Consider the following 27,012-nt stretch of genomic DNA (forward strand, 5'->3'; position numbering starts at 1 on the left):
ATTTTCCTAAGTTATGTCGTCCCCCATCCTCCCATTCAAGACAACTTACATATAAAAATCATCACCATCATCATCATCATCATCTTTTTTTTCTCTCATGCTCATACATAGTCCTGTCATCACTAAGCTGTCTCTTCCTTCATATTTCCCCTTTTTCCCCTTTTTCAGTCCCATGCCCTTGCTCAAATGCCCGTCTCTTCCATACTTAACCCTTAGTTTAACATAAAACCTACTGACTCCAAACTACACTGCCCCCAGGAAAGATTAGCTCATCCCATTCTAATAGTTTTGGGTTGAGATTCTGTCTCCTTGGAAGGTTGGTAAACACAATTCTTCACCTCATTATAAGAAATAATGCATTGGTTAAAAAAAAAAGAGAGAGATGAAGTTTTTGACATATCTTTTCAAGCTACTCTCTGCCTTGCATTTCTACTTTATAAAAATACCTGCCCTGTATTTGCCAGTAATAAACTAGCCAAAGAATCCCAAAAGAACTTGAAAGAGATAGCATTCCATGAGACTTATAATAAAACAAGAAAGTTCTCTTCCTAGGTGTCAAGCAGTGAGCACTAAGTCATCTAGAGTTTTCTGTTTTAAAAAGCAAGACAGTTGGACATAAATTGTCTCCTATCTCTGTTTCAGTCACAGAAGGAAACTGTTCCTAGGTATGAGGATTTATTATTCATTTGTGAATGTCATTAAAAGAAAATGCTATTGAACTGAAGGATGAGAAGGATTTATTTGCAGACCAAAAATGAGAGTTGGGTTAAAATATATTCATTATTTCTTTATAAAATCTGGAATGTATGCCATTTATTTTTTAAAATAAAATATCTCTTAAAAAGTTATAAAATTATTTAACTATTCATGGAAACTTCTATACTTTATTAAATTTCATTTTAACAAATATACATTTGTTATATCATTTTAGTCTCTCTTCCTGGTTTCTCCTCATCTCTGTGATCTCTGTCTGTATGTATCCAAAGCTAGGTCTTGAATATTTTCTCCTGTCTATTTCCACTCACTCTCTTGGTAATTTTCATCTGGTCTCCAGCTTTAAATAACATCTATGTGTTGATGTCTCTCAAATTTACATCTCCAGCCTACTTCTCTGTCATGAAGTCCAGACTCATCTCCTCAACTTCATCCTTAATATATCTACTTAGATGTTTAATAGGCATCTTAAACTCAACCTGTCCAAAATTGATCTGGACTCCCCTGACACTCCATAACTGACGCTGTCACAGGCTTTCTCCATTATCATTAACAGCACTCCATTCTTCCAGTAATTCAGGCAAAAACTCTTGGGAGTAATTCCTGACTCCTATCTTTCTTTCATAGCCATACACAATCCATCATAAATATCTGTTAGCTCTACCTTTAATACCTATATTCGGAACTTATCTACTTCTTACTTCCTCCACTGCTGACATCCTGGTCCCAGTAACCATCATCTCTAGCCTAGATTACTACAATATGCTTCTGACAAGTCTCACTGCTTCTGCTGTTGCTCCTGTTTAGTTCTATAGCAATGGTTTGTTGTTCAGTTTACCTGTGCCCACTCATTAGTTTCTTCATCGTTATTTCTCATCTGGGACTCAAAAGACTCTAATACATACATGCTATCTGCTTCTGTCCTCCTTTTTACCTAGCTCTTTATCTCCCATGCCCTCTTCACTATAGCTAGCAATGTGCTCTCTAATCTAAAGCAATCCCCTCAACAAAAATGGAAATGGAATATTGGCCTTTTGGATTACATGGTCATGTTCTTGAATATAATTAGAGTGTAATACATTCATTGAACTGCTTTATAGATAAAGAGGATTACATTTAATAAAATACATTGGAAGAATCAAATGAATGCTGTTGGTTCAAAGCAGTTGATTTAATTAAGATGCTGAGTTAAGACTAACTGAAATAAAAGTTGCCCCTTCTTTGTGAAGACTCATAGTAATTTTGAATATTGTTATCATTGTAGCCTCCCTGACAAGAAATGCAACAGGAGCAAAAGGCATGACTAACAAGGTACAAAGGCAAAGTTTCCTGTAGCTTTGGGATTGGCAACTTAGACCACACCAACTAAAGAGAAAAATATTTCAGTATCCCCCTCCATAAAATATTGAAGTTCAGACGCCCCCTTTGTGGCTTATTAAGTAGATTCTAACTGACTCATCTCTCTCAAACCTAACTTCAGCTATTCCATTCCCAATTTATACAAGCAGCAAAAGAAAAGTAAGGGAGATAGAGAATATCTATCTATCTATCTATCTATCTATCTATCTATCTATCTATCTAAACTGTTGAAGTCAAAACTTGTTCAGCTTTTCATTTATCTCCCGATAGGAAGGAAGATGCTAGTCTCCTTCTCTTCAAACTAAGTTAAAGGGAAGGACTCTAAAAGAATCCTTCATAAGAGAATGCAGTTTCCTGTGAGAAAGAGGAACTAGAATCCCCAAGTAGATACCTAATTACACAGTGTACTTGCTGATCTGCCTTGTATGCTAAATGACTGAGACATAAAATTGTTGAAAGCTGGCAGATTGAAGAGACGGAAAGCTGTCTAGCTGAAATAATTTGGCAAGTCGATGATATAAGTTTCCTCTGCATCAAATGAATACCAAAGAACATACCCCAGCTTGGCCACTACGTAAAAGAAACCCAACAACAACCAGAGACCATAGGATGTGCTGTCAGGGGTGGAGGCAGGGAGGTGACTGGAAAAGGCTGAGCTTCTCTTATATCAGGCAGTTATGCAGTGAGAAGCCACCCTTTCGCATTCTTAGCCTTTCCAAAGAACTCATTTATTATCCTGATGGAAAGAACAAAACATTTTCCTTATCTAACAAACAGAAAACCTCATGGGGTTAGGGTTAGTGAGGGAAATAGCAACAGTCAGGAGAGGACTATGACAGCACACTTTCCCTACTTTTAGCCCTAAGGCACCACAGGAAAAAGGACCTAAAAGGAAGAGGAAGGGAACAAAATGAGAATGAGGAGACAATGTGTTCTCTACTCCAGCTATTGAAGTGAACGGAGGAATGAACCAGCAAATGCTGGTCCTCTATCAGCACCATTCTCCTCATCCTCCAAGGTGTTCAGAGATCCACCCTGAGTGGGAAGGTGGAGGAAATAAGAATTTTAAATTGGGTTGAACCAAGTTTTAAATACGGAAAGTGATGAGAATTTTAAGAGGATGTGTCCAACATTTCTTTAAGGGGGAAATATTACTGAACAAAAGTTTGTGTGCCTAATGCACAGTGAGGCCAAACAAACCGAAGCTTTAGAATTTGGAGCAGAGAAAGGTTTATTGCAGGGCCAACCAAGGAGGACAGTTCGAAAAACCCGAACTGGCCGATGGTTTTGGGGGAAAGTTTTTATAGGTAAAATCTGGGGTAAGGGCTGCAAGGTGACTTTCTTCTGATTGATTGGTGCTGAGGTAACAGGGTGGTATTTCAGGAATCTTCAAGCTGAGGCTTGAAGTTGCCATCCTCCACCTGGATGGGGGCCCAGTTCCTGCAGAAGAACTCAAAGAGATTGTTGTATGTATTCCTTGAGGACAAACCAGGCCCCTGCCCCAAGGCTGCAGGCACTATTGTTTCCTGACTGTTCCTCCCTTGTTTCAGTATTCTCTTCCCTAATTAGCAACTGTTTGAATCTGCCCTTTTGGAACTCAGGGAAGGTCGAGAAGGCTGAATGAAGCCTCTTTCTTACAAACAAGAAAAGGGAATTGCAGAAAGGATTTATACGTGGGAGGATGGTCTTGTCCCAGGTTTCTGGGAGTCTCTGGGACACGCCCCGCCAAGTGAGAGTCCTTGGCTTTGTGCAGGAAAGAATTCAAGAGCAAGCCATAGTAAAGTGAAAGCAGATTTATTCAGGGAGATGCACACTCCACAGACAGGGTGCGGATCTTCTCAGAAGGTGAGACACTGTCCCAGAACATGGGGTCCTCTAAGAAAATGAGAGTAGCTTAGTAGATAACACATTCTATAGGCAGGATGCAGGCCGTCTTAAGAGGCCATGAGGTTCAGTCGGGGTTCAGGATGGTTAGGTTTTATGGGCTCTGTAATTTCATATGCTAACAAGTAGGAAGATTACTCCAACTGTTTGGGGGAAGGGCCAGGAATTTCCAGAAATTGAGCCACCACCCACTTTTTGGCCTTTTGTGGTTGGCCTCAGATATATCATGGCACCTGTGGGTGTGTGATTTACCATGCTAATGTATTACAATGAGCATATAATGAGGCTCAAGGTCTACTGGAAGTCAAATCTTCCTCCATCTTTTTTACCCCTTTTATGTCCTATCATCCATTGCTGTGTCATTCTTTTAACGATTGTATCCTGACCCCTCCCCACCTGTCTCACTCCTTCCTACTTGTAATGCGATACCTGAGAGAATTCCTTGAATAAATAGGATGGTACTGAAGCCCCAGGAGAACTGTTTGAAGGCAAGGCTGGGCTTACATGCCTGGTGAGCTTCCCCCTTGAGGATAAGGGGTTTTGTCTTGAATCTAAGTTAGCCTCAAAGTAATGGATATCTTTCTCATTCATAGACATTGTACTCTCTGGAGAGAGTTCATTTGAGGGAGCAATATGAGTAACAATCTGATGCATAGAAAAGAATTTGTGGTTCTCATAGAGAGAATGTGTGTTCACACATGTATACGTATTCATATCTAATGATAGACTCCTCTTTTAGTTACATATTTTGGTAGTGTTGAATTCCAGTCTCTGGGAGTACTAGCTTGAGGGAAACTAATTTAATGACAATAGCCAAGTTTTGCTCAGGGTAGAGGGTAGAAAGGGTATAGAAATGGAAGGAGATGCAGAGCTTGATTACTGCTCTGCAGTCCTAGCATTTTAATCCCTGTGTTCTGGCTTCCTCTTTTTATCCAAGATAGATAGATGCAACTTGTTTCCCATAATTTTCTTTGAAACATCTCCAGTGTGCTGAGGTTAGACAGAGTTGGTGATTACATACCATGCCTGTAACCATAAAGCAAGTTAATAAGAACAACAACAAAAGGAAATAAATGGAACCATCATTGTTTGATAATCCCTGATGTGCCATCTAGATTTTATCACATACAGCTCCACAGATAGGCTGTCATCCTGATGCAGGAAAATGGATGTGGGGCATGAGGAGGGCCGCTGTGTCCCAGGCTTCAGCTGAGCCCCTGGGACGTGCCTCGCCAAGTGTGGGTCCTTGGCTTTGCGCAGGAAAGAATCCAAAGAGCAAGCCACAGTTGAGTAAAAGTAGATTTATTCAGAGAGATACATTGAAAGGCAAGAGAAAGGCCATGAGGTGTGGGAGTTGGGAGCTCAGATTAAAAGTAGGTACACACTCCGTAGACAGAGTGCGGCAGTCTCCAAAGAGAAAGAGAGGGCGGCCAAGAAGGGCAGTGTTGCCCATTTTTATGGGCTTTGGTAGCTTCATATGCAAATAAGTGTAAGGACCAGTCTAACTAGTCTGGAGAAAGGGCTGGGATTCCCAGGAAGTTGGCCACTTCTCACTCTTTGACCTTTTGTGGCTAGCCTTGGGACTGCCATGGTGCCTGTGGGCATGTTATTCACCGTGCTAATATATTACAATAAGCATATAATGAAGCTCAAGTTCTACTAGAAGTTAAATCTCCCATCATCCTGAGCCTCAAGGCCTACTGGGGGTTGAATCTTCCACCATTTTGGTGTTAACTGCTGTAGCACTCCTTGAATGGCCGTGCCCTGCCTTCTTCCTGTCTCAAGACCAAATGTTAAGTGCTCACTTTTTAAATAGTCAAACCCCAGGGATCAAAACCTTGCTCTTTCAATCCCCAGCTCCCTTCTGAGCATCTCTGTGCCGCTTCTCGGATGAAAGGGCGCCTCCTACGATGGAACACCAGGATTCCTTGGCATTTTTATTCAAGAGAATCATATCTGAATACAGTCTGAAGTGCTTCTGACTGTATTGTATAGGTCTTCAAGCATCCTGGGTATTTTAAATGTGTCCATTTCTGCTTAAAGTAACACAGAAATGAGTCAGCACTCCAAGCAGAGTTTTTATAGCAGTCTTTCTTCAGGTCTTAGAAAAATGAACAATATAAATGAACTATATCTGCTTTATCATTTATACTCTGTTTTTATTTCTAAAAAGAGAGGAAATTAGAGGCAACAATTTATATTTTACTAGCAGATCAAAATCACCCCTTTATCCCAGTGTTACGGAAACGGCAGGCCAGTCAAGAAACAAGCACCACTCGGAGGGTTGGAGTACTCAGGTGTATTACGCCGGCAGGCCCAGAGGGGCTTCTGCTCCGAAGCTCTGAGCACCTCCAAGACGTGCGCGTGAGGTTTTATAGGATAAAGTACAAGCTTGGGGTATTCGGCCAATAGGCATGGAACAGCTTTAGCAGCATTATCATCACAAAAGTGGGGGCGGGGAGGCAGCAATCCAACATTCCAAAGCCAGATATGTATCTTTGAAAACCCAGCTGGCTAGCAAAAAACATGAACAGCAAACCAACACTAATTAAGCTAGATTTACAAGTTAGTCTAGCAGAATTCAGATCAGTATTCCAATACTTAGATTTGTGAGTTATCTTGTTAGCCCAGCCCAGCCTCTCCTTCACATTCCTAGACTTGTGAGTTATCTTGTTAGACCAGCCCGGCTTTTCCTTCACACCAGGAACCTGAGAGATTATCCAGGAGCATCTTGGAGCTACAGAGTAGCTATGTCCTCTAAGATTTTGTCAGTGTTATCTGCAGACCAAGAGGTATAAGATGTCCTGAGGGATTGGGGTGGGGTGAGGATCTTGTTAAAAAAGCAGATTTCTGTATCCTAACTTATAACTACTAGAAGTGCATTCTGAGAATTTGCATTTTAACAAAATTTAATCAGAACTCACCTTTAGGTTACCTACAAGGGTTTGAAGTCTTCAAAAGCAATAACCACTGTATGAAGCCAAAAGGTCCTCTCCTCATTCCTCCATTAACTATGAGCTTCAGAAACACAGAACTTACTTGACTTTCCCTCATACGTTAGTACTGTTGTTGAACCTAAATTCATGTACCTGACACATAGTGGGGCCAAACAAACCGAAACATCAGAGATTGAAGTAGAGAAAGGTTCATTGCCAGAACCAAGCCTGGAGAACGGACAGCTCATGTTCAAAAGACCTGGACTCTGATGGCTTTCAGGGAAGAATTTTTAAAGGCAAAATTTGGAGTGAGGACTGCAGGGTATATGACTTTCTTCTAATTGGCTGGTGGTAAGGTAACAGGGTGGTGTCCCAGGAATCTTGTGCTCAGCCTGAAGTAACCATCCTTCACCTGGATTAAGACCTTAATTCCTGTGGAAGAACTCATGGATATGTTGTTATGTATATCTCTAGAGGAAGGACTTGAACTCTGCTTTATCCCTGTACAATTGTTTCTTGACTGCTTTTCATTTGTTTCTGCATTCCCTCACTTCCTTGACTAGTAACCGTTTGAATCTGCTCTCAGGAACTCGGGGAAGGTCTAGGAGGCTGAAGTCTTTTTCCTACAAACAAGAAATGTCATGTGTGGAAAGGCTTTACACCTGAGAGGGCCCCACAGGGTCCTCTCATTGTCAATGCTTCTCACTTCCTATCTCTGCTCTTTCTGTCCCCCTTCCCCTATCTTCTATTCATTTTTAAATTTGAACTCACCTCTGACAAAATCTCCTTTAAGAACTCTTTCCTAATGCCCTTGGGATGTTACCTGTCCCCCACCCCATGTTTCCAGCCCATCTAACTCAAGCATGTACTTACACTGCATGTTAGCTGTGTCTGTCTTTTTTGTAGAAATTATGTCTCCTGAGGGCAAATATAGTGTCATAGATTTTTTAAAATTTCATCACCTAGCATAGTATCTTATATATAGCAAAAACTAAACAAAGGTTTATTGAATTAATGAATAATATGTATAATAAATGAGTTCATATTAAGGAAGAACTTAAAATGGAGTGGTTAGAATCTCAAATTTATATTAAAATCTTTGGGTTGAATATTCTATTCCCCTTAACCATCTATCTCTGTCTTCACTAAACCTATGTTAAATAGAATAAGATATGCAAAAATAAATGTATCTGTTGAAAGATGAATCCAATACATCTATTATGGGAAAGTGTTGCTGAAAGATTGGCCCCCATCCCTGATGAGCCGAACTGAAACTCAGAGACAGGGTCTTAGAGCATAGAAGAAAAGACTTTATTATTTTGCTGGGCCAAAGGAACTCACAGTAGGCTAGTGCCTTCAAAACTGTGAACTCAGCTTGGGGATGGGATAGGGTGATTATATAGCCATAGCTTAAACAATACAACATAGATAACAATCAACAGAATCATTTTCTTGTCATAAGACTTAGAGTGGCATCACGGTGTCTCCAGGTGACCAGTTCTGTAGAGGCTAATGATTGTCACTGTTTCAATCTCTTTGTCTTATAAGCACCCAAGGCATGGTCTTCTTGATATGTAGCCTATTTTGTAAGGTTACAGTTCCGTGACCTTCTCCCTGAAGAACAATTCAGAAGCCAAGCATGATTATTACTTTCAGTTACTGAAATACAGCAGAAACAGTAAAATTAATAGCTTTATTTTAACAATGGGCCTGGAGCTGTGAGTAGCAACCAGTCAGTCATGTCAGTTGACTATTTTAAGGGCAAGCATAAGAATAAGAAATCTGTTAGCCTAAGTGCGGGCATTTTATTAATTCTCCTTGAGAAGTAGTTTCTAACTTGGAATTTGAAGATTTGAATTTGAATTTCACCACTGCCACTATCTGAATCTGTGTTTCTCATCAAGTCGTGAAACCATGATTTTTTTTTCCTTATCTGCAAAACTGGCATAAGAAAGAAACCAGCACTTTTATGCTACAAGATTATTAAAATAATTAAATTAAATAGTGTGAAAAAAGCATACTCTAAACTGGAAAGCATTATGACTATCTTAGTTGGTATAGCAGAAATGGTTAGGTATTTACCCTTAAGCTGAGTTGCCCCACTCACTAAACAGAGTGGTAGGTAGGAAATCGCTGCCCAAAATAAGAACTTCATTTCACAGCCTCCTTTGCTGTTAGGTATGGTCAAGTGAGTAAGCAGAAGCAATATAAATAACTTCCAGGCTGTGGTCCATAAAAAGCATACAAAGAGTGGTTCTCTACGCTCTGTTTCCTTTTTGCCAGCTGAAATAGAAGTGACCCCTAAGGCAATCTAGGAAGTCACATGCTGAAAATGGCCAAATGGCTGTTCTGATAGGTTCACCTCAGTGTACTGTTGCATGAGTGCATCAAATTAAAATTTCACCAGAGTTAAATAGGCAAGGAAGACTTTATTCAAGGCTGTTATAATGGGGAAGAGAAAATGAACTCAAATGCACTGAGGGAAGGTTTTAAGGTCTGGGATGAGATCGTGGGAAGGTAATAGAGGAATATATGTTAAAAGTCTAGATTCTTGAAGAAGACTGAAGTTTAGTAAGCTGAAGTTCATTTTGGTCAAGTAAGAAATAAACTACTCTGTTAAGCTACTAAAATCTGGGTGTTTATTTTACCAGCCGTAATCATCCTAATTCACACACAAGAGAGAGGAAGACCCAAACAGAAATAGTCTGTCCCAGCCTTTGCCCTATTGCAGTGTTATAATGTGTATTGGTCAATACCTACTTAATTTTATTAAATTTAAAATACGTTTTCAAAGGTTGCATCTTAAACTTATTTTTTTCCTCTAAATATTCACCTTTGTCTTCCATTTACATTAAAGCTTTAGTATCAGCCTATGTTGAAAATGACACTTAGTGTAATCAAGAGCTCAAGACTCTATTTTCTTTTGTTTCTTATGATATTTTACAGACCTTTTTGCCTTAGCACTGAATCTTACTATCTTTCCACATAAACTCCATCCTGTTTTATTTTCTCCGTTTTGGTGAATGGAATCACCTTCCATAAAGTTGTATATGCCAGGGACCCAACAAGTGGTTTAGACTCCTTCATCTTGCTAATTTGTTGCACATAGCCAATAAATGCTTTTGTGTCTGCCTCCTAAACATCTCTCATATTCAGCCCTTCCCTGTTACCAACATATTTCTCAAATCTGACTATACCTTTTCTAGATAATTGTTAACAGTCTCCTAATTGATCTCACCAACTCCAGGTGCATTGCCCCCAGTCCATTTCACCTGTAACTTCCATTTAAATGAAAATTGTGTTCTTTGTCTATATATGTGTATATGTAGCCTTTGTCTTCAATTTTTCAATTGCCTTCACTTTCCTTAATATTGCATATTAGGTCCTTTTCTATTCTTCTTACTTCATCTCTCATCACTTCTTAGTCCCCTAAAAAAGGTACTGACACTACTCAAAAACAGTATGCTAATTTAGCCTTCTATTCTTAAGCACATGCTTTTTTTTCCACTTACAGTACCCTCTCTCTCTTCCTCTGAACTTTCTGACTCATCCTAGGAGACTCAAATTAAATAGAATCTCTTCTGTGAAATCTTAATTCATGCCCTTTTCCAGACCCCTAGTCCCATGGACATAATCTCTCTTATAGAACTTATGACATTATTACTTTTTGCTTATGTTTCTGTGTTTTGCACATGGGCAATGTGAGGAAAGGAAAAAGAATATCTTAATGACATTTGGAAAGAAGTTTCTAGTCAGATTGCCTCTGTTCAAATCCATGCAAGCTGATACGCAAATTATTTAAATTCTCTGCACATCAGTGTTTTTGTCTATAATAGTAAATATGTGGTTGGATTATTTTTGAGCATTGTACAAAATAAGCCAAAGGACTTTTTACATATTGTCTGGTACACAGGAAGCAGTCAATAAGTGTTTGTAGAAGTGATACAAATACCACACAGGGCACACACTTGACACACAATTGTTTGCTAAACTACTGAAATATGAATGAATAAATGATGAATGAATGAATGGGATTTGGAAAATATATCTCCTATGGTCTTGGTCTCCTTTCTGTTTTCTATATATTCCAAATTTCCCTTGTTCAGTCAAGGATAGTTACTGTCTTTTACAGAAGTCTTTCTTAAACTATAGTGCCTTTACACTTTGAGGTACACAAGCTTTTAGGTGTTAAATGTATAAACATTTCTTAAGTTTTAATAGCTGTATATTTATTTTCAGGCATTATGGAAATACAACTAGTACATAAAAGTTATGATTTTATGGCTGTTTTTGCTTAGAACAAGTCTAAAGAAATCATTTAAGTTAAAATAAAAGTAAGTTATTTAAAGAAAATTATGAATTGTATAAGCAGTACATGGGTGTGGCAGAATTGGAAGGTTTGGACAACTATATTGCCTTTTGTTTGTATTGTTATTCTTGTACAACTAAGTTTCTTTTTGTAAATTCAAATATTTGCTATTTTTATTATTATTATTAGTTCTTTGTTCCAAAGCTCTTTTTTGGGGGAGAGGGGTACTCTTTTCTCTTGAATGTTTTCTCTGCATTTTGATCTCCCATTATTCTGTCCTGAACTTTGTCCTCTCTGTGCTCTGCTGCTGTTGCTGCACCATGGCTGCTCTATGTGCACATCTTCCTGCCATCTGCTTGATAGTCACTGTGATCATGAAGCTTTTCTTGATTGACGTGCACTGAGCATCTCTCTCTTCTCTTAGATTTCATGCTCTCTTGGGGACTCTATTCCCATACTTTTGGGATAATAATTTTGGGAAGTCCCAACCCTTTTTGTGAAAGAAAGAACCCACTTCATGGTATAAGCTAGTTAGAAGAAGACTCATTTTGTAGCAGGGTCACTACAGGGGAAACTCCTTTCAGAAAGCAAACAATCACCACATCTTTATTCTATTCCTTTGCTTTAAAACCCCTTCCTAACTCTGCCTCTCTAACATGTTGGACTGAGGGACCAGCCAAAATGCTTCTGGGAACTCTACTTTTTAATCCTTTATAGCCCCTCAGCTAATAATTTTATGACTGATTACCTCTTTTAATGATGATTACACTGAGGTACACATAGATTTTCCTAGAACAGTATGAGTTGATGACATATTAGAGATTTCTGTCAGAAATTCTCCATGTTTTTAGGACCTTCTCTCACCAAACTACTTCACTGTGTCTTTTAAAATATGGTAATTTAAATGACTATCATGCACATAATTTTATTTTTGCAATACCTTATAACACTACAAGAAACTTAATTATGAGTCATCATAACAAGGAAAAGTAAATAATTCTCATAAAAATGGTCTCTTCTGATAGCTTTTAAAGAAACAAAATCAAATTCTGCTAAGGAAAAAATGTATTTTTATATGAAAGTTCTTTCTCATACAAATAACAAATTTTGATATTTTCACATAGAAAATATTTTTCTAAAATGGACATGTTATAATAATGCTTGATTCCTAGACCAGTTTATTAACTATTTCATATTTTGTTTGGATTATACCAAATTATTTGCAGAATGAAACAGTGTGAAAATAGTGTCTGGAGCAATAGGTTTTAGAAATTCTGTAAGGTAATTAGAAAGAATCAAACAATGACAACAAAAAATAAACACATGAGAGAGCATTCAAATGGAAAGATTTAAAGAAAATGAAAATATAACATGGTAAATTATTGGGAATAGTCTCTATCTAATGTGTTAAAAAGCCAATATTGTATATATTTGATTTTTTTTCTTTCCAAATAATTCTCAATATTTCAAATACTATTTGCTCCATTTTTCTTTTTGTGTACTTCTTGAAGGTAGAGAGCGGGCTAATGCAGTGAAGAGGAGAAGTTCAGAGTACACACTAGAGTGTAAGGCTAGACAGTGTGTGATATGAATTAGCAGTATTTGATAACATAAATCAGAAAACAAAAGAGAGAGAAACTAGAACTAACAACTTGTTTTTTTTTTAAGCTTTGAAAATGAGGGAAATGATGGAGATAAAAGAATGCATTTAAGGGATATTATTGAGAGACTTGAGTTTATCTGACATGCTGACTGTGTAGCTATGCCATATTTCAAAAAGTGAATTACTTATTTTTAAGGAAAATAATCGTTCAATAATAGAAGGACTAGATAAACTTTTACTTTCAAAAACATTATGAAATAATATTTAATAAATACATGAAGAGATTCATTTTAAAAAATACAATGGTATTAAAAATAATTTCTGAAACTTGTTCTAAGGGTTCTGTTCTAACTTGTTCTCTGATTTTATTTTTCAGCTCCATGTGGGGGCCATTTTTCAGCCCCTAGTGGGTTGATTCTCTCACCAGGATGGCCAGGATACTATAAAGACTCTCTGAATTGTGAGTGGGTAATTGAAGCTGAACCTGGACACTCTATCAAAATTACATTTGAAAGGTCTCTGCAAATATTTTTCTACTTTAAAAACGTAAAAAGATTATCTAAAAGAATAGTTGACATTCTCCATTTTACTTCTCAAATTAATGTTTACTTTTATTGCAATAGTCAATTGTGGTACTTTAACCATTTACAATGTTTGCACCTTTTAGCCTAGCCTTTCAGCCTGTTTTTAAGTTAATTTTCTATTTGTTTAATGCTTTATCAGTACTATTGAGATATGCAAGATGGGGGGGTATATATATATATATATATATATATATATATATATATATATATACATACTACTGAGATTGATAATTAGTACTATTGATCAAATAATCTATAGCCTTAAAGATTATAAAGTTGACTGCTGAAAATTTTAAAGAATGAATCTTCTGGTCTGTAATTGGATCCCTATTCTCAAATTTAAATTGACGTATTTATATAATTTTTCAGTTATGTTGTTAACCCCCCTCATCGTCCAATCTTTTATTAAAAGAAAAAAGGAATCCCTGTAAGCATTATATTCATATGGTAGGCATATATATCAATTCAGCATGATCATACTCTGATGATTGAATTTTACAAATACAACAGGATCCTTCCCTAAGTAAAGAGTCCCTTCACTGAATTAATCTATTTATGCTAGTGTTAAAATTTGAAAGGAAAACGGGTTCTATTTTGATAGATGTAAAGTATTCAACATTTCATAGGTCACTCTATCTTATTATGACCTATACAACTTTACTATTACTATGTTAGTTTGCTAGGGCTGCTATAATAAAGTATAACAGACTTAGATTACAGAAATGTATTTTCTCACAGTTCTAAAAGCTAGAAGTCTGAGGTCAAGGTGTCAACAGGGTTGTTTCTTCTGAGGCCCTAGCCCTTGGCTTATAGATGCTGTCTTCTTCCTCTGTCTTCACATGGTCTTCCCTCTGTGGGTCTGTTTCCTAATCTTCTCTCCCTATAAGGACACAAGTCATAATGATTAGAGTCTACCCACATAATCTTGTTTTACCTTAATTACTTCATTAGAGGAACTTTCTCCAAATACAGTCACATTCTGAAGTACTAGGGGGTTAGGACTTAAACATAAATTTTAGGGGGATGCAATTCAGCCCATAATGATGTACACATTAAAAAAAAAGTTTTTATTTAGACTAATTTGGTAGAAGTATTTTTTTGTGTGTGTGTTAAAACTATATCCTTTATTCAGCGGTTGGCATAGCCTGTGTTGCCATAGTAATTTTAGAGAAGCTTGAAAAGCATCTTACTTATTCAGAATCAAATCTTTGTCAAATCTTTGTTCCATGAATGTGGGACCCAAATTAACCAACCTTACTTTGTTACGCAGAATTCTACTTGGTTTGGAGTAAACAATATAACATAATATTTATTGATCATATCATTGAATAATTTAAAAAATTATATTGATTTGTGTCAATAAGGCCAAGATCTATTATGTATTTTAATATTAAATTTAGAACATCACATTTGAAAGATTAGCATACTTGTCAATTTATCATAATTGATTTATTTTTAAATGCATGTATTATAGGTTTAAGTACATGATTTTAGTATTTCCTGTTTTGAACTTAACATTATTTTGTATCAGGAGTTATGATGTTAAGGGAATTGAAACATCTTATATTTGCATAATTCATAACATTTATCATTCGTATAGTTCTCACTAATCATTATCCTTCAATATCTAAATAAAAAGTTGAGCCTCATCTCAAATACGGAAGGAGGTCTAGGCCCTCTTCACATTTTCAGAGCATTCTTGGGGATGCTTTTTTTCACTTCTGACTCTCAATTCCTGCTCATCTCACTTGTGAAATACAGAGGCTGCTGCCCTCTCTCAACTCCTTACTCTGCTCTTTATTTGTATCACTTTCCTTCATTCTCACAAAAACTTTAACACAAGGAATAACCAAAGAGAATTATTGCACAATTCAGAATAATTTAAAATTAAATAAACTGTCACTGTCCTAAAATTTTCTTGGTAATTCCCATCACTGGAATGGTTGCATCTATCTCTCCAGTTCCCTGTCTTATCCCAGATGCTCCTCCATCTCTACCTAGTCTTCTCCACATCAGAATCTTCAACCTCATTTCCCCACTCCCTAGTTGTCCACTCCAGTACATAGCATGATAAATCTCAAAATACCTGTTACTTTATTATGCAGAGCGGTTTAACTATTTGTTTCTCTGAGCTACCAACAGGATAATGCAATGTGGCGGGGTGGGGATGGAGATGAATTTTGCCTTTCTTTCCAAACATGCAAATTAAGATTTTTTTTTTCCTAAATCAGAGATGAGTGCTCTCCTAAGAAGACTTCACCCTTTCTCTGCCTCCCTGCTGACTCAAATTGTAGCCAACTTAAATATATATATATTTTTAATTCAACTTAGAAATACTATATTAACATAAAATCATATCATTAGGAAATTAAATTTAATTAACATAGAGTGCATTATTGTATTAAAAAGCATTCCCTGGTTTGCTAATGAAAGTCATTAACCATCATTAAATAAATTAGTAACTGAAATCCTTCAGCCCTATATAGGCTATCTAGAGTTGCCTACTTGAGAAGCAGCTAGACTGCAAAAGCAAGGTTGTAATTCAGAGCACCACACTTGTGACTTTTGGCTTTGGACTTTTATTTGAAGACACTATTTTCTCTGTCTAAAGTTCTTAATATTTATGTCTTATCCCTCCCAATAGGTAGTTACATGGGCCTCTTTGCTATCTTATTTAGATGCCTCCAGAATTCTCCAAAGTGAGTTAATGTACTCTGTACAGGCTATGTTCTAAGTCAGACTATCCCAAATTTACCTACCTTTGGGGGAAAAAATCTTTCCAACCATTTTTATAAGATGCAATGCTAGTTAAATGGACAAAAACCTAATTTAATTTCTATAAATATAGTTTACTTAGCACTTTTTACTTTGCCAGTTTCTTATTCTCTTATCTGTTTACTGAGACACAAATCTAAGTTAGACTGGAAGTAAGATAGTCAAATTGAAAAGTAACTTTCACTGCTAGGGTTTGTTCATAGCAACAAAAAACAGCTCTATAGGTGAACCATAATAGATCTGGGGTGAAAAATGATTCTCATAGTTCAAAGATTTAGGCTTCTGCCCATGAGCCATCACCAAGCAGGACTTGTCATCTGTGCTTCTTTTCTTAATCTCTAAATTACCCACTCAAGTAAAGTACAAACCTAGCTCCTTCACCTCCTTGATATCGATCATTTTTTTAAAACTATTTCTTGTTAATTAGCCCAAACACTGGAAGAATCAAGAATTAGAATGCTTTTCAGTATTTATTGATGGCATTTTCACTATTTTAGAATAGACAAGATACAGCTATATTGGGCATATCAGTCTATTTCTTTTGCATCATACTTTATATAACTAAAATAATGTCCTAAATTCTTTTAAATGTTCTAAATTGTTTTGGGGATTTAAATCCACACACACACACACACAGGCTTATGAGATTCTTAAGTTCTTGAGTTTGAACTATTTGAAGGGAAAATTATTGAAAAATCTTCCTTTTTTTTTTTTTTTTTCCATACAGTCCCTTAAGGGTATGAGATTAGGCTTAAGGGTTGTTCATACTCCATGTGTTTTATCAGAAAACTGTTTTCTTTAAAGTAATTCACATTTTAAACAGCTGTTACATAGTTAGAAGTAGTTCTGTAGCAAAACAATAAGCAGTGGTCTCCATCAAGTTAAAAATAAATGAGAACTTTATCCATTAGGTAGTAGCGTAAGATAGCCAGTTTGAAATCAGAAATATGTTCATCTATCACTTTCTTGTTTAGTGACCTTATAATATTTGGTGCTTCATTTTCCCCTTAAGATTGTTGTGAGAAACAAGATCTCACCTTTGGAGTACCTAACAAGAATTATGTTCTTGAAAAACCTGGTTCCCTTCTGATTTCCAGCCAAGCCTTTGAAAGAACACTGGTTGCTAATTCTTTATAGTTCCTCTCATTCTGAGAATTTTTTTTTTTTAGAGAATTCTAAATAATAAATTGTATTTATTACAGAGTTACATCATTTGCTGTTTACTACTCATGAATAACATAAATTAATTTGGTTGAAAATGAAATTTTTTAAAAAAGCAAATAATATAATTAAGATGGCTGCAGTTTTACAGTTTTTTTCTATATTCTCAAATGTCACAAGGGATTAAATTAATCTATAGGAAAAAACCCAATAAAAACATTATAAATATATTACCCATTTGTTGGCTTCTTGAGATTGTCTCAAGTAGCTTAAGTCAATGAAATCTTAAAAATTATAATTTCCTATCAAGTGCAAAACATAATAACAACAACAATGAATATATGTGTTTTTTTAAACTGTTTATCTCTTCTTGACATAACTAAACAGTTAAGTCTTATTCTCAGATTTGCAGAGAAATTTTTTTTTTATTTCTTCCCATAGTTCCTAAATTTGGCAGCTCCCAACTGAATTCATTTTACTGTTAGGAATCCTAAACCTGTCTTTTTTTTTCTCTTTCCTGTCCTTAGCTCCTTGACCACAAGCTATCAATGTCAGTCTTCCTGAGAGCAACTTTTTCAATGAGGACTAATTCAGTTTGGTCAGAATGGCTTTAGATTACACCAATAATGTAAAAGACAGCAAAAATTGAGTAAGATTAGATTCAGTTTCATTTTTAGTATTATTTATTGACTCTTTAACATTCATTTATAATAAACAATAAATTTAATGTCATAAACAAATGAATACTAGAGCAAGGCAATTCATGAGAAACTTATACAAGTATCTTAAAATACAAAATGAAAGAAATTTAAATTATTGTATAACTCTGTCCTATTTCCCATTTTATTATAATGTATTTTTATGGCTCCTTAGGGCAAATCTGTGATGATTTTCTTTTTAAAGATTCACTCCTACTGAACAATGTTCTCTGTATCACCATTTAATATTGCTGTTCTATTAAGAATTGTCGCTTTATGTTTCAATTCAAAGTAATCCCTGACTCTTCTGTGCATTTTAATTTGGTTGTTATCAACTGACTAGCTATCAAAGTGAAACTCCAATTTCAATACTACAGTAGCCTGACTACAAAACAACCAAATAATGATTCACAGTACACAACTGCCTGATCATTCATTCAAAGACATAGTGTGTTCCTATACATTTCCTACTCTAACTGGAAAAGTTATTTTGAGACAAATGCAATGTATTCCAGGTTGCAAAATAAAAAGTAAGATAAACTTATGAAATCCATTCATTTTATTAAGTGTATTGCTTAATAGGATGTAACAGTGGTACACTGTTAAAATGATTTCAGTTGTACTTAAATATCGTTAAATTATACACTTTATTTTGACCACTTACATGTAATGTTTATAGCCATATTGGAGATTTTATAATGAAATTAAGTTTTTAATTTTTAAATGTTTCTTTCAATTTGTTTTAACCAAGTTTTAAGTTTTGTTTATTTATTTTGAGGAATAATGTAGTTTAAATTTATAATACTGGAAAAGACTGGTAGGTATCATAGTTAAGGTGATTCTATGAAAAATTAGTGGACATTTCAACTGAAAATTATTTTTAAAAGTGTACTGAATATAGCTAGTTGCCAAAAATGTGCTTAAAGATACATTTTAAAAGGGTGAAAATGCATGGTTAATACTGAAGTAGCCAAGTATATTGAGTACTTTTTTTGTAAAGTTGGTAATAGACCTAGAGAAAAGATACTTTTGTCTTTAAAATATATTCATTCTTTCATTTATCTACTAAATATTCACTGAGTGTCTGCTATATGCAGAGCATTAGCAAAACCAGATACTGTCTGATCTCATGGAGCTTACAGACCCTTAAATGAGACAGCTGTCAAACAAGCAAACAACTGTGACTAGTGTCATAAAAGGCACACTAATTTATGGCAGTATAGGAGACCAACTAACCTACACTATAAGGTCAGGGAAAGGCTTCCTGTGGACAAATTTCAGCTGAAAACTGAAAGGTAGTATAGGAAACCCTTGATGAAGTCAGGAAAAGACTGTCCTGGGCTGTAGGATTATCATGGTAAGAGAGTAAGATGTTCAAGTTTTCATGATTCCACATAAAGTCTTTTTCCACTACTAAGCTTTCTGATCCAGATTCAGAATGTGGTATAATTTTTAAGTGCAAGGAAGGAATACAAAATTATATTTTATTAATAATATGTTATGTATGTTAAAAGTAGCTGTGTTAACTGCAGTTACTGCAGTTTATAAAATAATTATATCTTTTTAAAAAATTGAAAACAGTAGCAGAAACAGTCAAAAATCTAAAAATAAAACCAACCAGCATAGCACAGTGTTTAGGGACAGAGAAACTTGAGTTTGAGGCCTGGCTCTGTCATTTAAGAAACGATAATACTATTTAAATGGTCTGGCCTCAGTTTTCTTGCCTGCAAAGTGAGTATAATAATAGAAAATCATTAGGGTTAGTTAGATAAGCTAACATAGATAATATATTTAGCAGAACTTCAGGCATTTTGTAAACATCAACTATATCATTATTATTATCATTACTTACTTATAATTAGAACTGCTATTTTGAAATAAAAACTATGTAAAGAATATAATGGCCAAAGACGTTTATCAAAAAAAAAAAAAAAAAAGCAAGCCACTATATGAAACAGAGGTCAGATTTGAAATATATATGTAATTAAAATGAGATTCTGATGATCTGATTGAAGATAAATATAAATCACATGGTTTTCCATAGAAATAAGGAAACCAAAAGAAAGATGACTACAAAAATATGCTTGTTTGATAAAAAGGTCATGTATTTACTGAAGATAATCTGTAATATTTGAAAGAAATCTTATTTTGAACAATAAATATATATACATACTTTTAAAATGAAAATTGTCCATGAAAATAGGAGCTTATAACTTTGGTAGTCTCAAATGATGAAATCTTAAATAATATATAAGATATTACATAATGTAAAGAAAATTATGTATAAAAATGGTAAAAATGATAAATAGTAATTTAAACAATCTTAAGTGTTATTTTTCTTTACAGTGTTATTCTAATAAATATATTTTCACATATGTCTCTTAATCTTAGATTCCAAACTGAACTGAATTATGATGTTCTGGAAGTTCATGATGGGCCAAATCTTCTGTCACCCTTGCTTGGATCTTACAATGGTACACAAGTACCCCAGTTTCTGTTTAGTAGCAGTAATTTTATATACCTTCTATTTACAACAGACAATAGCCGTTCTAATAACGGTTTCAAGATTCATTATGAAAGTAAGTATTGCCAGAATGTTTTTGATTTCCTTATTCAGTTTTCCATACTTTTGATATTCCCACTATATCATTAAGAAGAGTAGGAGATTTATTTTAAAAAGAAAAAAAACTCAAAGCTCTTCTTGACCTATGAGAATGTTTACAAAGTGTGTATTTTAGTAAATTCTGCAATAGATTTTTCTGACAGTATTTATATAATATCATTATGAGAGGAAATACTAAGGAAATGTCAGAAGTATCAAATAAAAAAACCTTAAAAAATGAGTTCACATACTAATTATTTATGCAGTTTTGAAAACCAACAATAGGCAGTAAATGTCAGTCTAAAATGTATATGAACATGGACAAATTCTTTTAACATTTACTTCATAAATTCATTCTTTTATATTTTACTCACACTCATTGCATACATTTCTATTTAAAATATTCAATTCTGTTATTTTGTATGAAGTTTTGAAAATTATATTAACAATGAAAACTAAACTATATACTCACACATACATTCAACTATGGCTAATATAACCTGCCAAAGGCTGTGTATTAAAACAAGCTGTAATTCACAGGGTTGGAATCAGCTTAGAATAATTTCACTTAAAATACTATATTTTTGTTTAAAAAGTCTAAAATATATCTGATATTTTAAAAAATTAGATACTGATACATACATAGAAACAAATCTGTTTTATTTATAAACATCTGACATATTTATACATGTGGGAATGTATTTGATATATGGTTGTGTACATACATATAAACTCACAAAAACACATATTTTCATCTAGAAATACATTGTCATGTATCTTTGCATGAAAAACAGTTTTGGTGAATATATCTAACAGTACATTTAAGGTTACTGCAAGATATCTTTATGTCAGGTGCAGATGGATATATCACTTTTTATATTCATGTCTCCTATGCTTCCTTCCCCCTCCCCAGGAAAAGATTTTAGCTTTTGAAATTTGTAACTGTATATTCCATATTGAGTGTCTCTCTTCGATAAATCTGGTCAATGGACTCGTGGGGTTTTAAACCATAATTAACATATTTTTTTTAAACTTTTTAATCTTATCCACAATATTATTTAATTATATTAACTATGGAAGTATATTTCCGAAACATTATTGTAAAATGCAACAAGAGGATTAACATATATTTGGTAATTCAAATTAATTTAAAGGACTTTAGTTTAACAGTGTGTTTGTTAAAGCTGCGTCACAGTCAAGTCATTTTTTGAAATCTATTTCAAAATTAATTTTTACCAGCAATCAATTTGTATCAATATGCTAGAATGGGCAGACACCTTTTCTTTTAGTCCATTACTTTATGCTATACCCAGTACACCACATTCAATCCCGATTCAACCAAGGTATGTGATCGTTATCATATTCGCAGACACAGGATTATTTTAAGGATTAAGTTAAACCACGCATGCAAAGTGCTATTAAAATGGCTAACATGCAGTAAATGCTCAATAAGTGATAGCTTTTACAATCTTCCTATAAAAACAAATCAGATTAACAAAAAGAAGTAAAGCTCAAATTTATTCTTCTTGTAAAAGAAGAAATCATTCATGGTATTTGTTAAAAAGACAGTAAAGTGGACTTTACTACAATGGGGTTTTGTAATAGGGGAGAGAGATTGAGCTCAACTCTGACTACAAGTGAGGATTTATAGTCAAGGAGCAGGGTGGGGATCAGTGGATGGAAAATTACTGAGAGGAAACATCAGGGGTTGGGAGGATTCTGGCTAACACTACTAGACAGGATGTTTGCTGAAGGCAGACTAGAGTGATAAGAGATTGAAGACTGTCCCGTAATAAGGAATTATTCAGTCCAAAAAGTAGGCAGTGCCAAGATTGGGAAACCATGTCTTATTAGGGGAAAAGCATTGTCATGGTATGGTCTCAGATCATAAATCACAAGGAGGATTATAATCAGGAGACACCAAAGTATACTACAGCTATTGAAAACTCTTACAATCAGCCACCAGAGCAGGTAAACTGTCTTAGAAAGGTGCTGGTGTTCATAGTTTCATATACTGCAAAATGCCTCTACTCTTCCTTTTATATGTATTTTCTATCGAAATGGTAAACTTCAAATTTTAGAATTGATTACAATTTTGAAAACACATTATAAGATTATGTATGACATTGGTTATGGACAAGGGCTCCAGAATCATTCTCCTAAGCAATCAAATGGAGTTTTAATGATAAAAGTAATTCCATAAGATTTTTTTAATGAATAAATGAGGATAATTTTATAAACATTTTAGATTTTAGAATATAATAAGCTCGAGATATTTTTTACTGCTAAACTAAGTACTACTATGGTTATTATTGTATATGTGTGTGTGTGTATATAATTTATAACAATACAAAGTTTGATAGATAACTATATGTTTTCATCAAGTTCTTATGTAATTAATGGCCTGATTTTTTTTTTAATCTTTGTAGGTAGGAATGTCAAAGCAAATTTGTTAAATAAATTGTTTTCAAAATAAAGCTATGGGCACATTCGTTTATTTGTAAAAAGTTACCATTCACAATTGTCTGAAGGAATGGGAATCAGTTTCAGCGATCTGATTCCCATCAGGCTTACTCTTTTTCATTTTCCTTTTGTTTTCCAGGTGTTACAGTGAACACCTACTCTTGCTTGGACCCTGGCATACCTGTACATGGTCGACGCTATGGTCATGATTTCTCTATCGGATCCACTGTTTCATTTAGTTGTGATCCAGGGTACAGGCTGAGCCATGAAGAGCCCCTTCTATGTGAGAAAAACCACTGGTGGAGTCATTCACTCCCAACTTGTGATGGTAAGAATTCATTCAACATGCAAAGTAAGCTGATTTATAAACCAAAAAGAAATCACCATAGTCTTTGTAAAATGTGAGGCTTAACAGAAATATAAATATTACATATGTTTAAAAGAATATCTTGAATTTTGCCAATTTTATGCCATCAAACCATAATAAAGACTCAAAAGAATGAACATTGATAATCAGCCAAATTTACTTCATGCCTAAGGATGCTGTATGTATTTTTTAAAATGTGTTGATATAACCATTTTAAGTGCCTATTGTATACTTGGAACTTTTGACAGAATAGTGTTGAAAATGTCAAATTAGTGTCAGATGAATGCAGTGAAGAGTTAGAACATTTACCTCCTGCCTAGAAGGCAACATGTACCAGTTCAAATTCTATCTAGCTACACAGCACTTTGGCAATATACCAGAGTGCCCTGGGTGGCAAGTTCCTGGCTATAGAAAATAATACACCAGTGTCCTTCCTGCTTCTCTGTTACTGTGGAGAATAAGACAGCAATCCTTCATTAATCAGAAAACACAAATGAAACTACAGTGGAAGAAGCTGCTTTCCTAAGATTGGGAAGTGCTTGCACACTTGCTTTATCAAGAAGCACACACAGTGTAAATATATTAATTATTTAGTTCTGGGCTTTAATTTTTTATTTATAACACCATTCCTAACTCATATTCTTATTATTTTTCAAAATAGAAGATCACATTTGTCATTTTATAATAAAGTTTTCAAGTACTGTCAGTGTTGTCAATTTTTAGTAACAGCTTTAGGCCAATTTTTTTTAAACAAGGTTTAAAAAAATCATCAATACATCTTCCCTGTATTTGGTACAATACCATTTATAATAGTCAGCATTCTTATGATTATAAGTGACAGGAACCCAACTTTAACTGGTTTTTAAAATTGGAAGCAGAATCTGTCTTTCAAAGTTTCAAACGTAGAAAAGAGATAGGTGGCCTATTTCTCATTGCTAACTATAATCATGAATCCAAACCTTTTTAAGAATCTCTCCATTTTCCATGTAGGCTTTTCTCCATCCATTGACATCATTCTCTTTAATTGCAGCCATGCTTTTCCACATGGGTGACTGGAGGTGGAAAATACATTCTCATGAACATGTTAATGTATAGTCCCATATTTCCAGAATCAGAGAAGAATGCGAGTTCTTCCTCGTTGTTCCAGTTAGAAAAACCCCAGGAAAAGGTCTCTGATCAATCCATAACTAGACCAGTAACTGTAGTAAAGAAGAAGTGCCCATCATAGTTGGCTTTCTTCAGGTCAGTTGTGACCATCTATCCCTATAGTTGAGACAAACGATAGTGGTATAAAGGTACCATGTTTGCCAGGTCCTGGTAAAGCCACATGTTGGCACAAGTAAATTCACCAAGATAAGAATGAGTGGCAGCAGTGTTATCGGAAGAAGCAGGAGGGTAAAAATAATGCCCAAGTATAACAACACGCTTAAATATTATTAATAATAAAAGTGAATATGTCTAGTTTTCCTGGGAGCAACATAGGCTGTCATTATCTCTTGTCAGTTCCACTACAGTCAACCTTAAATTCAGTTTCCAACTACTTCAGTCTAACCTCCATCCTTCACACTAAGGTTATTTCATGTTAAACCCCACATCAAAAATGCTTAATGGCTTTCTGTTCACTAGGGATGAACGTCCAAATTATTAATCATTGAATTTGTGATTTTTAACCATGTAGACTCCATCCTTTCTATTTCTTTTTCCTTCCTGAATTCTTATGTCATCTTTATTTTTTTGAAAGATCAAATCATGTCATGTTGAACCTCCATTTTAATCTGTCCTCCTCTTTCATATTCCTATTTCATTCTGTGTAACTGAATAAGAGCTGAATTATATTCATTTTTGAATGTCTGAATTATGTACAAAGCAGCTACTTAATTTTTCATTCATTTTAACTGAATTCAACTACATATAACCTAGTAAACTGATTTGATTAGGTCTTCCCTCCAGTCTAAACATTTTCCCCAGAGGCAACTAATCTAAACTTCCTGGAGCTAAAGGGAGGGAAAGTGAATAAACAAAATATGTATAAGAAACATAATCCTTTCAAATAGAGATTGTAGTTTTTAATCCAGTAGAGAATTTTCACTCATCATATTTCACTCAACAAATTCATATCATGTTGTATTGTTGTTGTTGTTGTTGTCTGACTCTCACAATGGAGAACAAAATGAAATATAGTGTATTAGGAATAGATTGTCATACCTAAAAATAATCTGATAAAATGACAGTCCTCTGTCAAGCAACAGAATGAATTACAAGGAAAATAAAAACAGGTCAACTTAGCACCACTATTATTAGCCAGGTACAATGGAAATGGTATACCTAGCTCTTAAATTGAGCATGAAAGCACAAGGCTCTGAAGAGGAGCCTAGAATACCAAACCATGAATATTAATATAAATGTCTTGATAATTAATGGAATTGGAAATATTGGCTTATATTGGTCTTGGGAAGGTGGCCTGTAAGACAAGTCCAAGAGAGATACTGGTCAAGACCTTCTTTTACTCCTGGATGAAGTAAAAGAAATGGCAAATGGAAGAGTAGTTTTTAATTGTGTATTATTTATGTAGGGCTAAGCCTGCATGCTTACATGCTTCTAGGAACTGCAGACTTACTATTTCTAGTTAGGCCAGTATAGAACAGCAGCCAAATTGCCTCAGTTCTTCATTCTCATTGTTGCTACTTGGAAGAAATCATGGAAGAAAACAAAGTCGAAACTCACTTTTCTGGTGTCCCAGGGAAGTTGAGCAAGGATCAGAGCAGACAAAGCCATACTTGCATTCACAGTTCTTACTGCCCTTGCCCGTGTTACCCACGTTCACGAAGAGAGTTGGCATCTCCAAATGGAATAGAATAAGAAGTCAGCATTTCTCTGCTTCCACTAGAATATACATTCTTACTTGGCTGTATTTTTTCTCCTTTGCTTTTTAACACTGATAACATTATCTGGCATACCATAACCACTGATGGTGGAAGACATTCTAAACTGATTTTATTCTAGAATAAATGAACATTGAATCAAATTTTAATTTCTTTGACCTTAGTTCATAAGCATTCATTTACTTTTATTATCTTGAATTATTTACTAAAAAATCAATATCTTCTCAGAAATTCCTTTTTGTTCATGATATTTCCTAGAGAAATGCAGAAGCGTAAAAGCAACCTTCAAAATTTTCAGTTTACTTCACGTTTTAAAAGGAATTCTATGAAGAATGACACATACTCCTTTAGGAGTCTAAAAGGAATAATTTTGTAGAATTAACAATTTGTTTTCTTAAAGCTTAGTAAAAGAGGGACTACTAAACAATTACTAACTCATGTTTAATTTACAACCAACTTATGCAAATGTTGCTTATAATTAGAAATGTATAAGATAAGTATGTACTTCAAATTCAAATGTGGAAGAAAGTTGAGCTACATTTTCTTGGGACCAGCATTGATTCTCAGAGGCCATCACATACCTTTTTCTTCTCTAGTACTGCAAAGGATGAAACAATTTCCTCATGTTGGAAAAGTTCTTTACACACTTCTGTTATCACCAGGAAGTAACTTAAG

General features: G+C 34.8%; 1 protein-coding gene across 1 annotated transcript in view; it reads left to right on the plus strand.

Annotated features, from left to right (window-relative positions):
- The window catches only part of CSMD3 (CUB and Sushi multiple domains 3), a 1,010,791-nt gene that overhangs the window by 660,842 nt on the left and 322,937 nt on the right, over positions 1 to 27,012 (plus strand). The window contains exons 17-19 of the mRNA XM_064476888.1: positions 13,182 to 13,320; positions 20,415 to 20,602; positions 23,228 to 23,416. Coding sequence (XP_064332958.1) covers positions 13,182 to 13,320; positions 20,415 to 20,602; positions 23,228 to 23,416 — 516 coding nt within the window. The remainder of the gene's footprint in view (positions 1 to 13,181; positions 13,321 to 20,414; positions 20,603 to 23,227; positions 23,417 to 27,012) is intronic.

The sequence above is a fragment of the Camelus dromedarius genome, chromosome 20 (assembly GCF_036321535.1).
Source record: "Camelus dromedarius isolate mCamDro1 chromosome 20, mCamDro1.pat, whole genome shotgun sequence".
Taxonomy (NCBI): Eukaryota; Metazoa; Chordata; class Mammalia; order Artiodactyla; family Camelidae; genus Camelus; species Camelus dromedarius.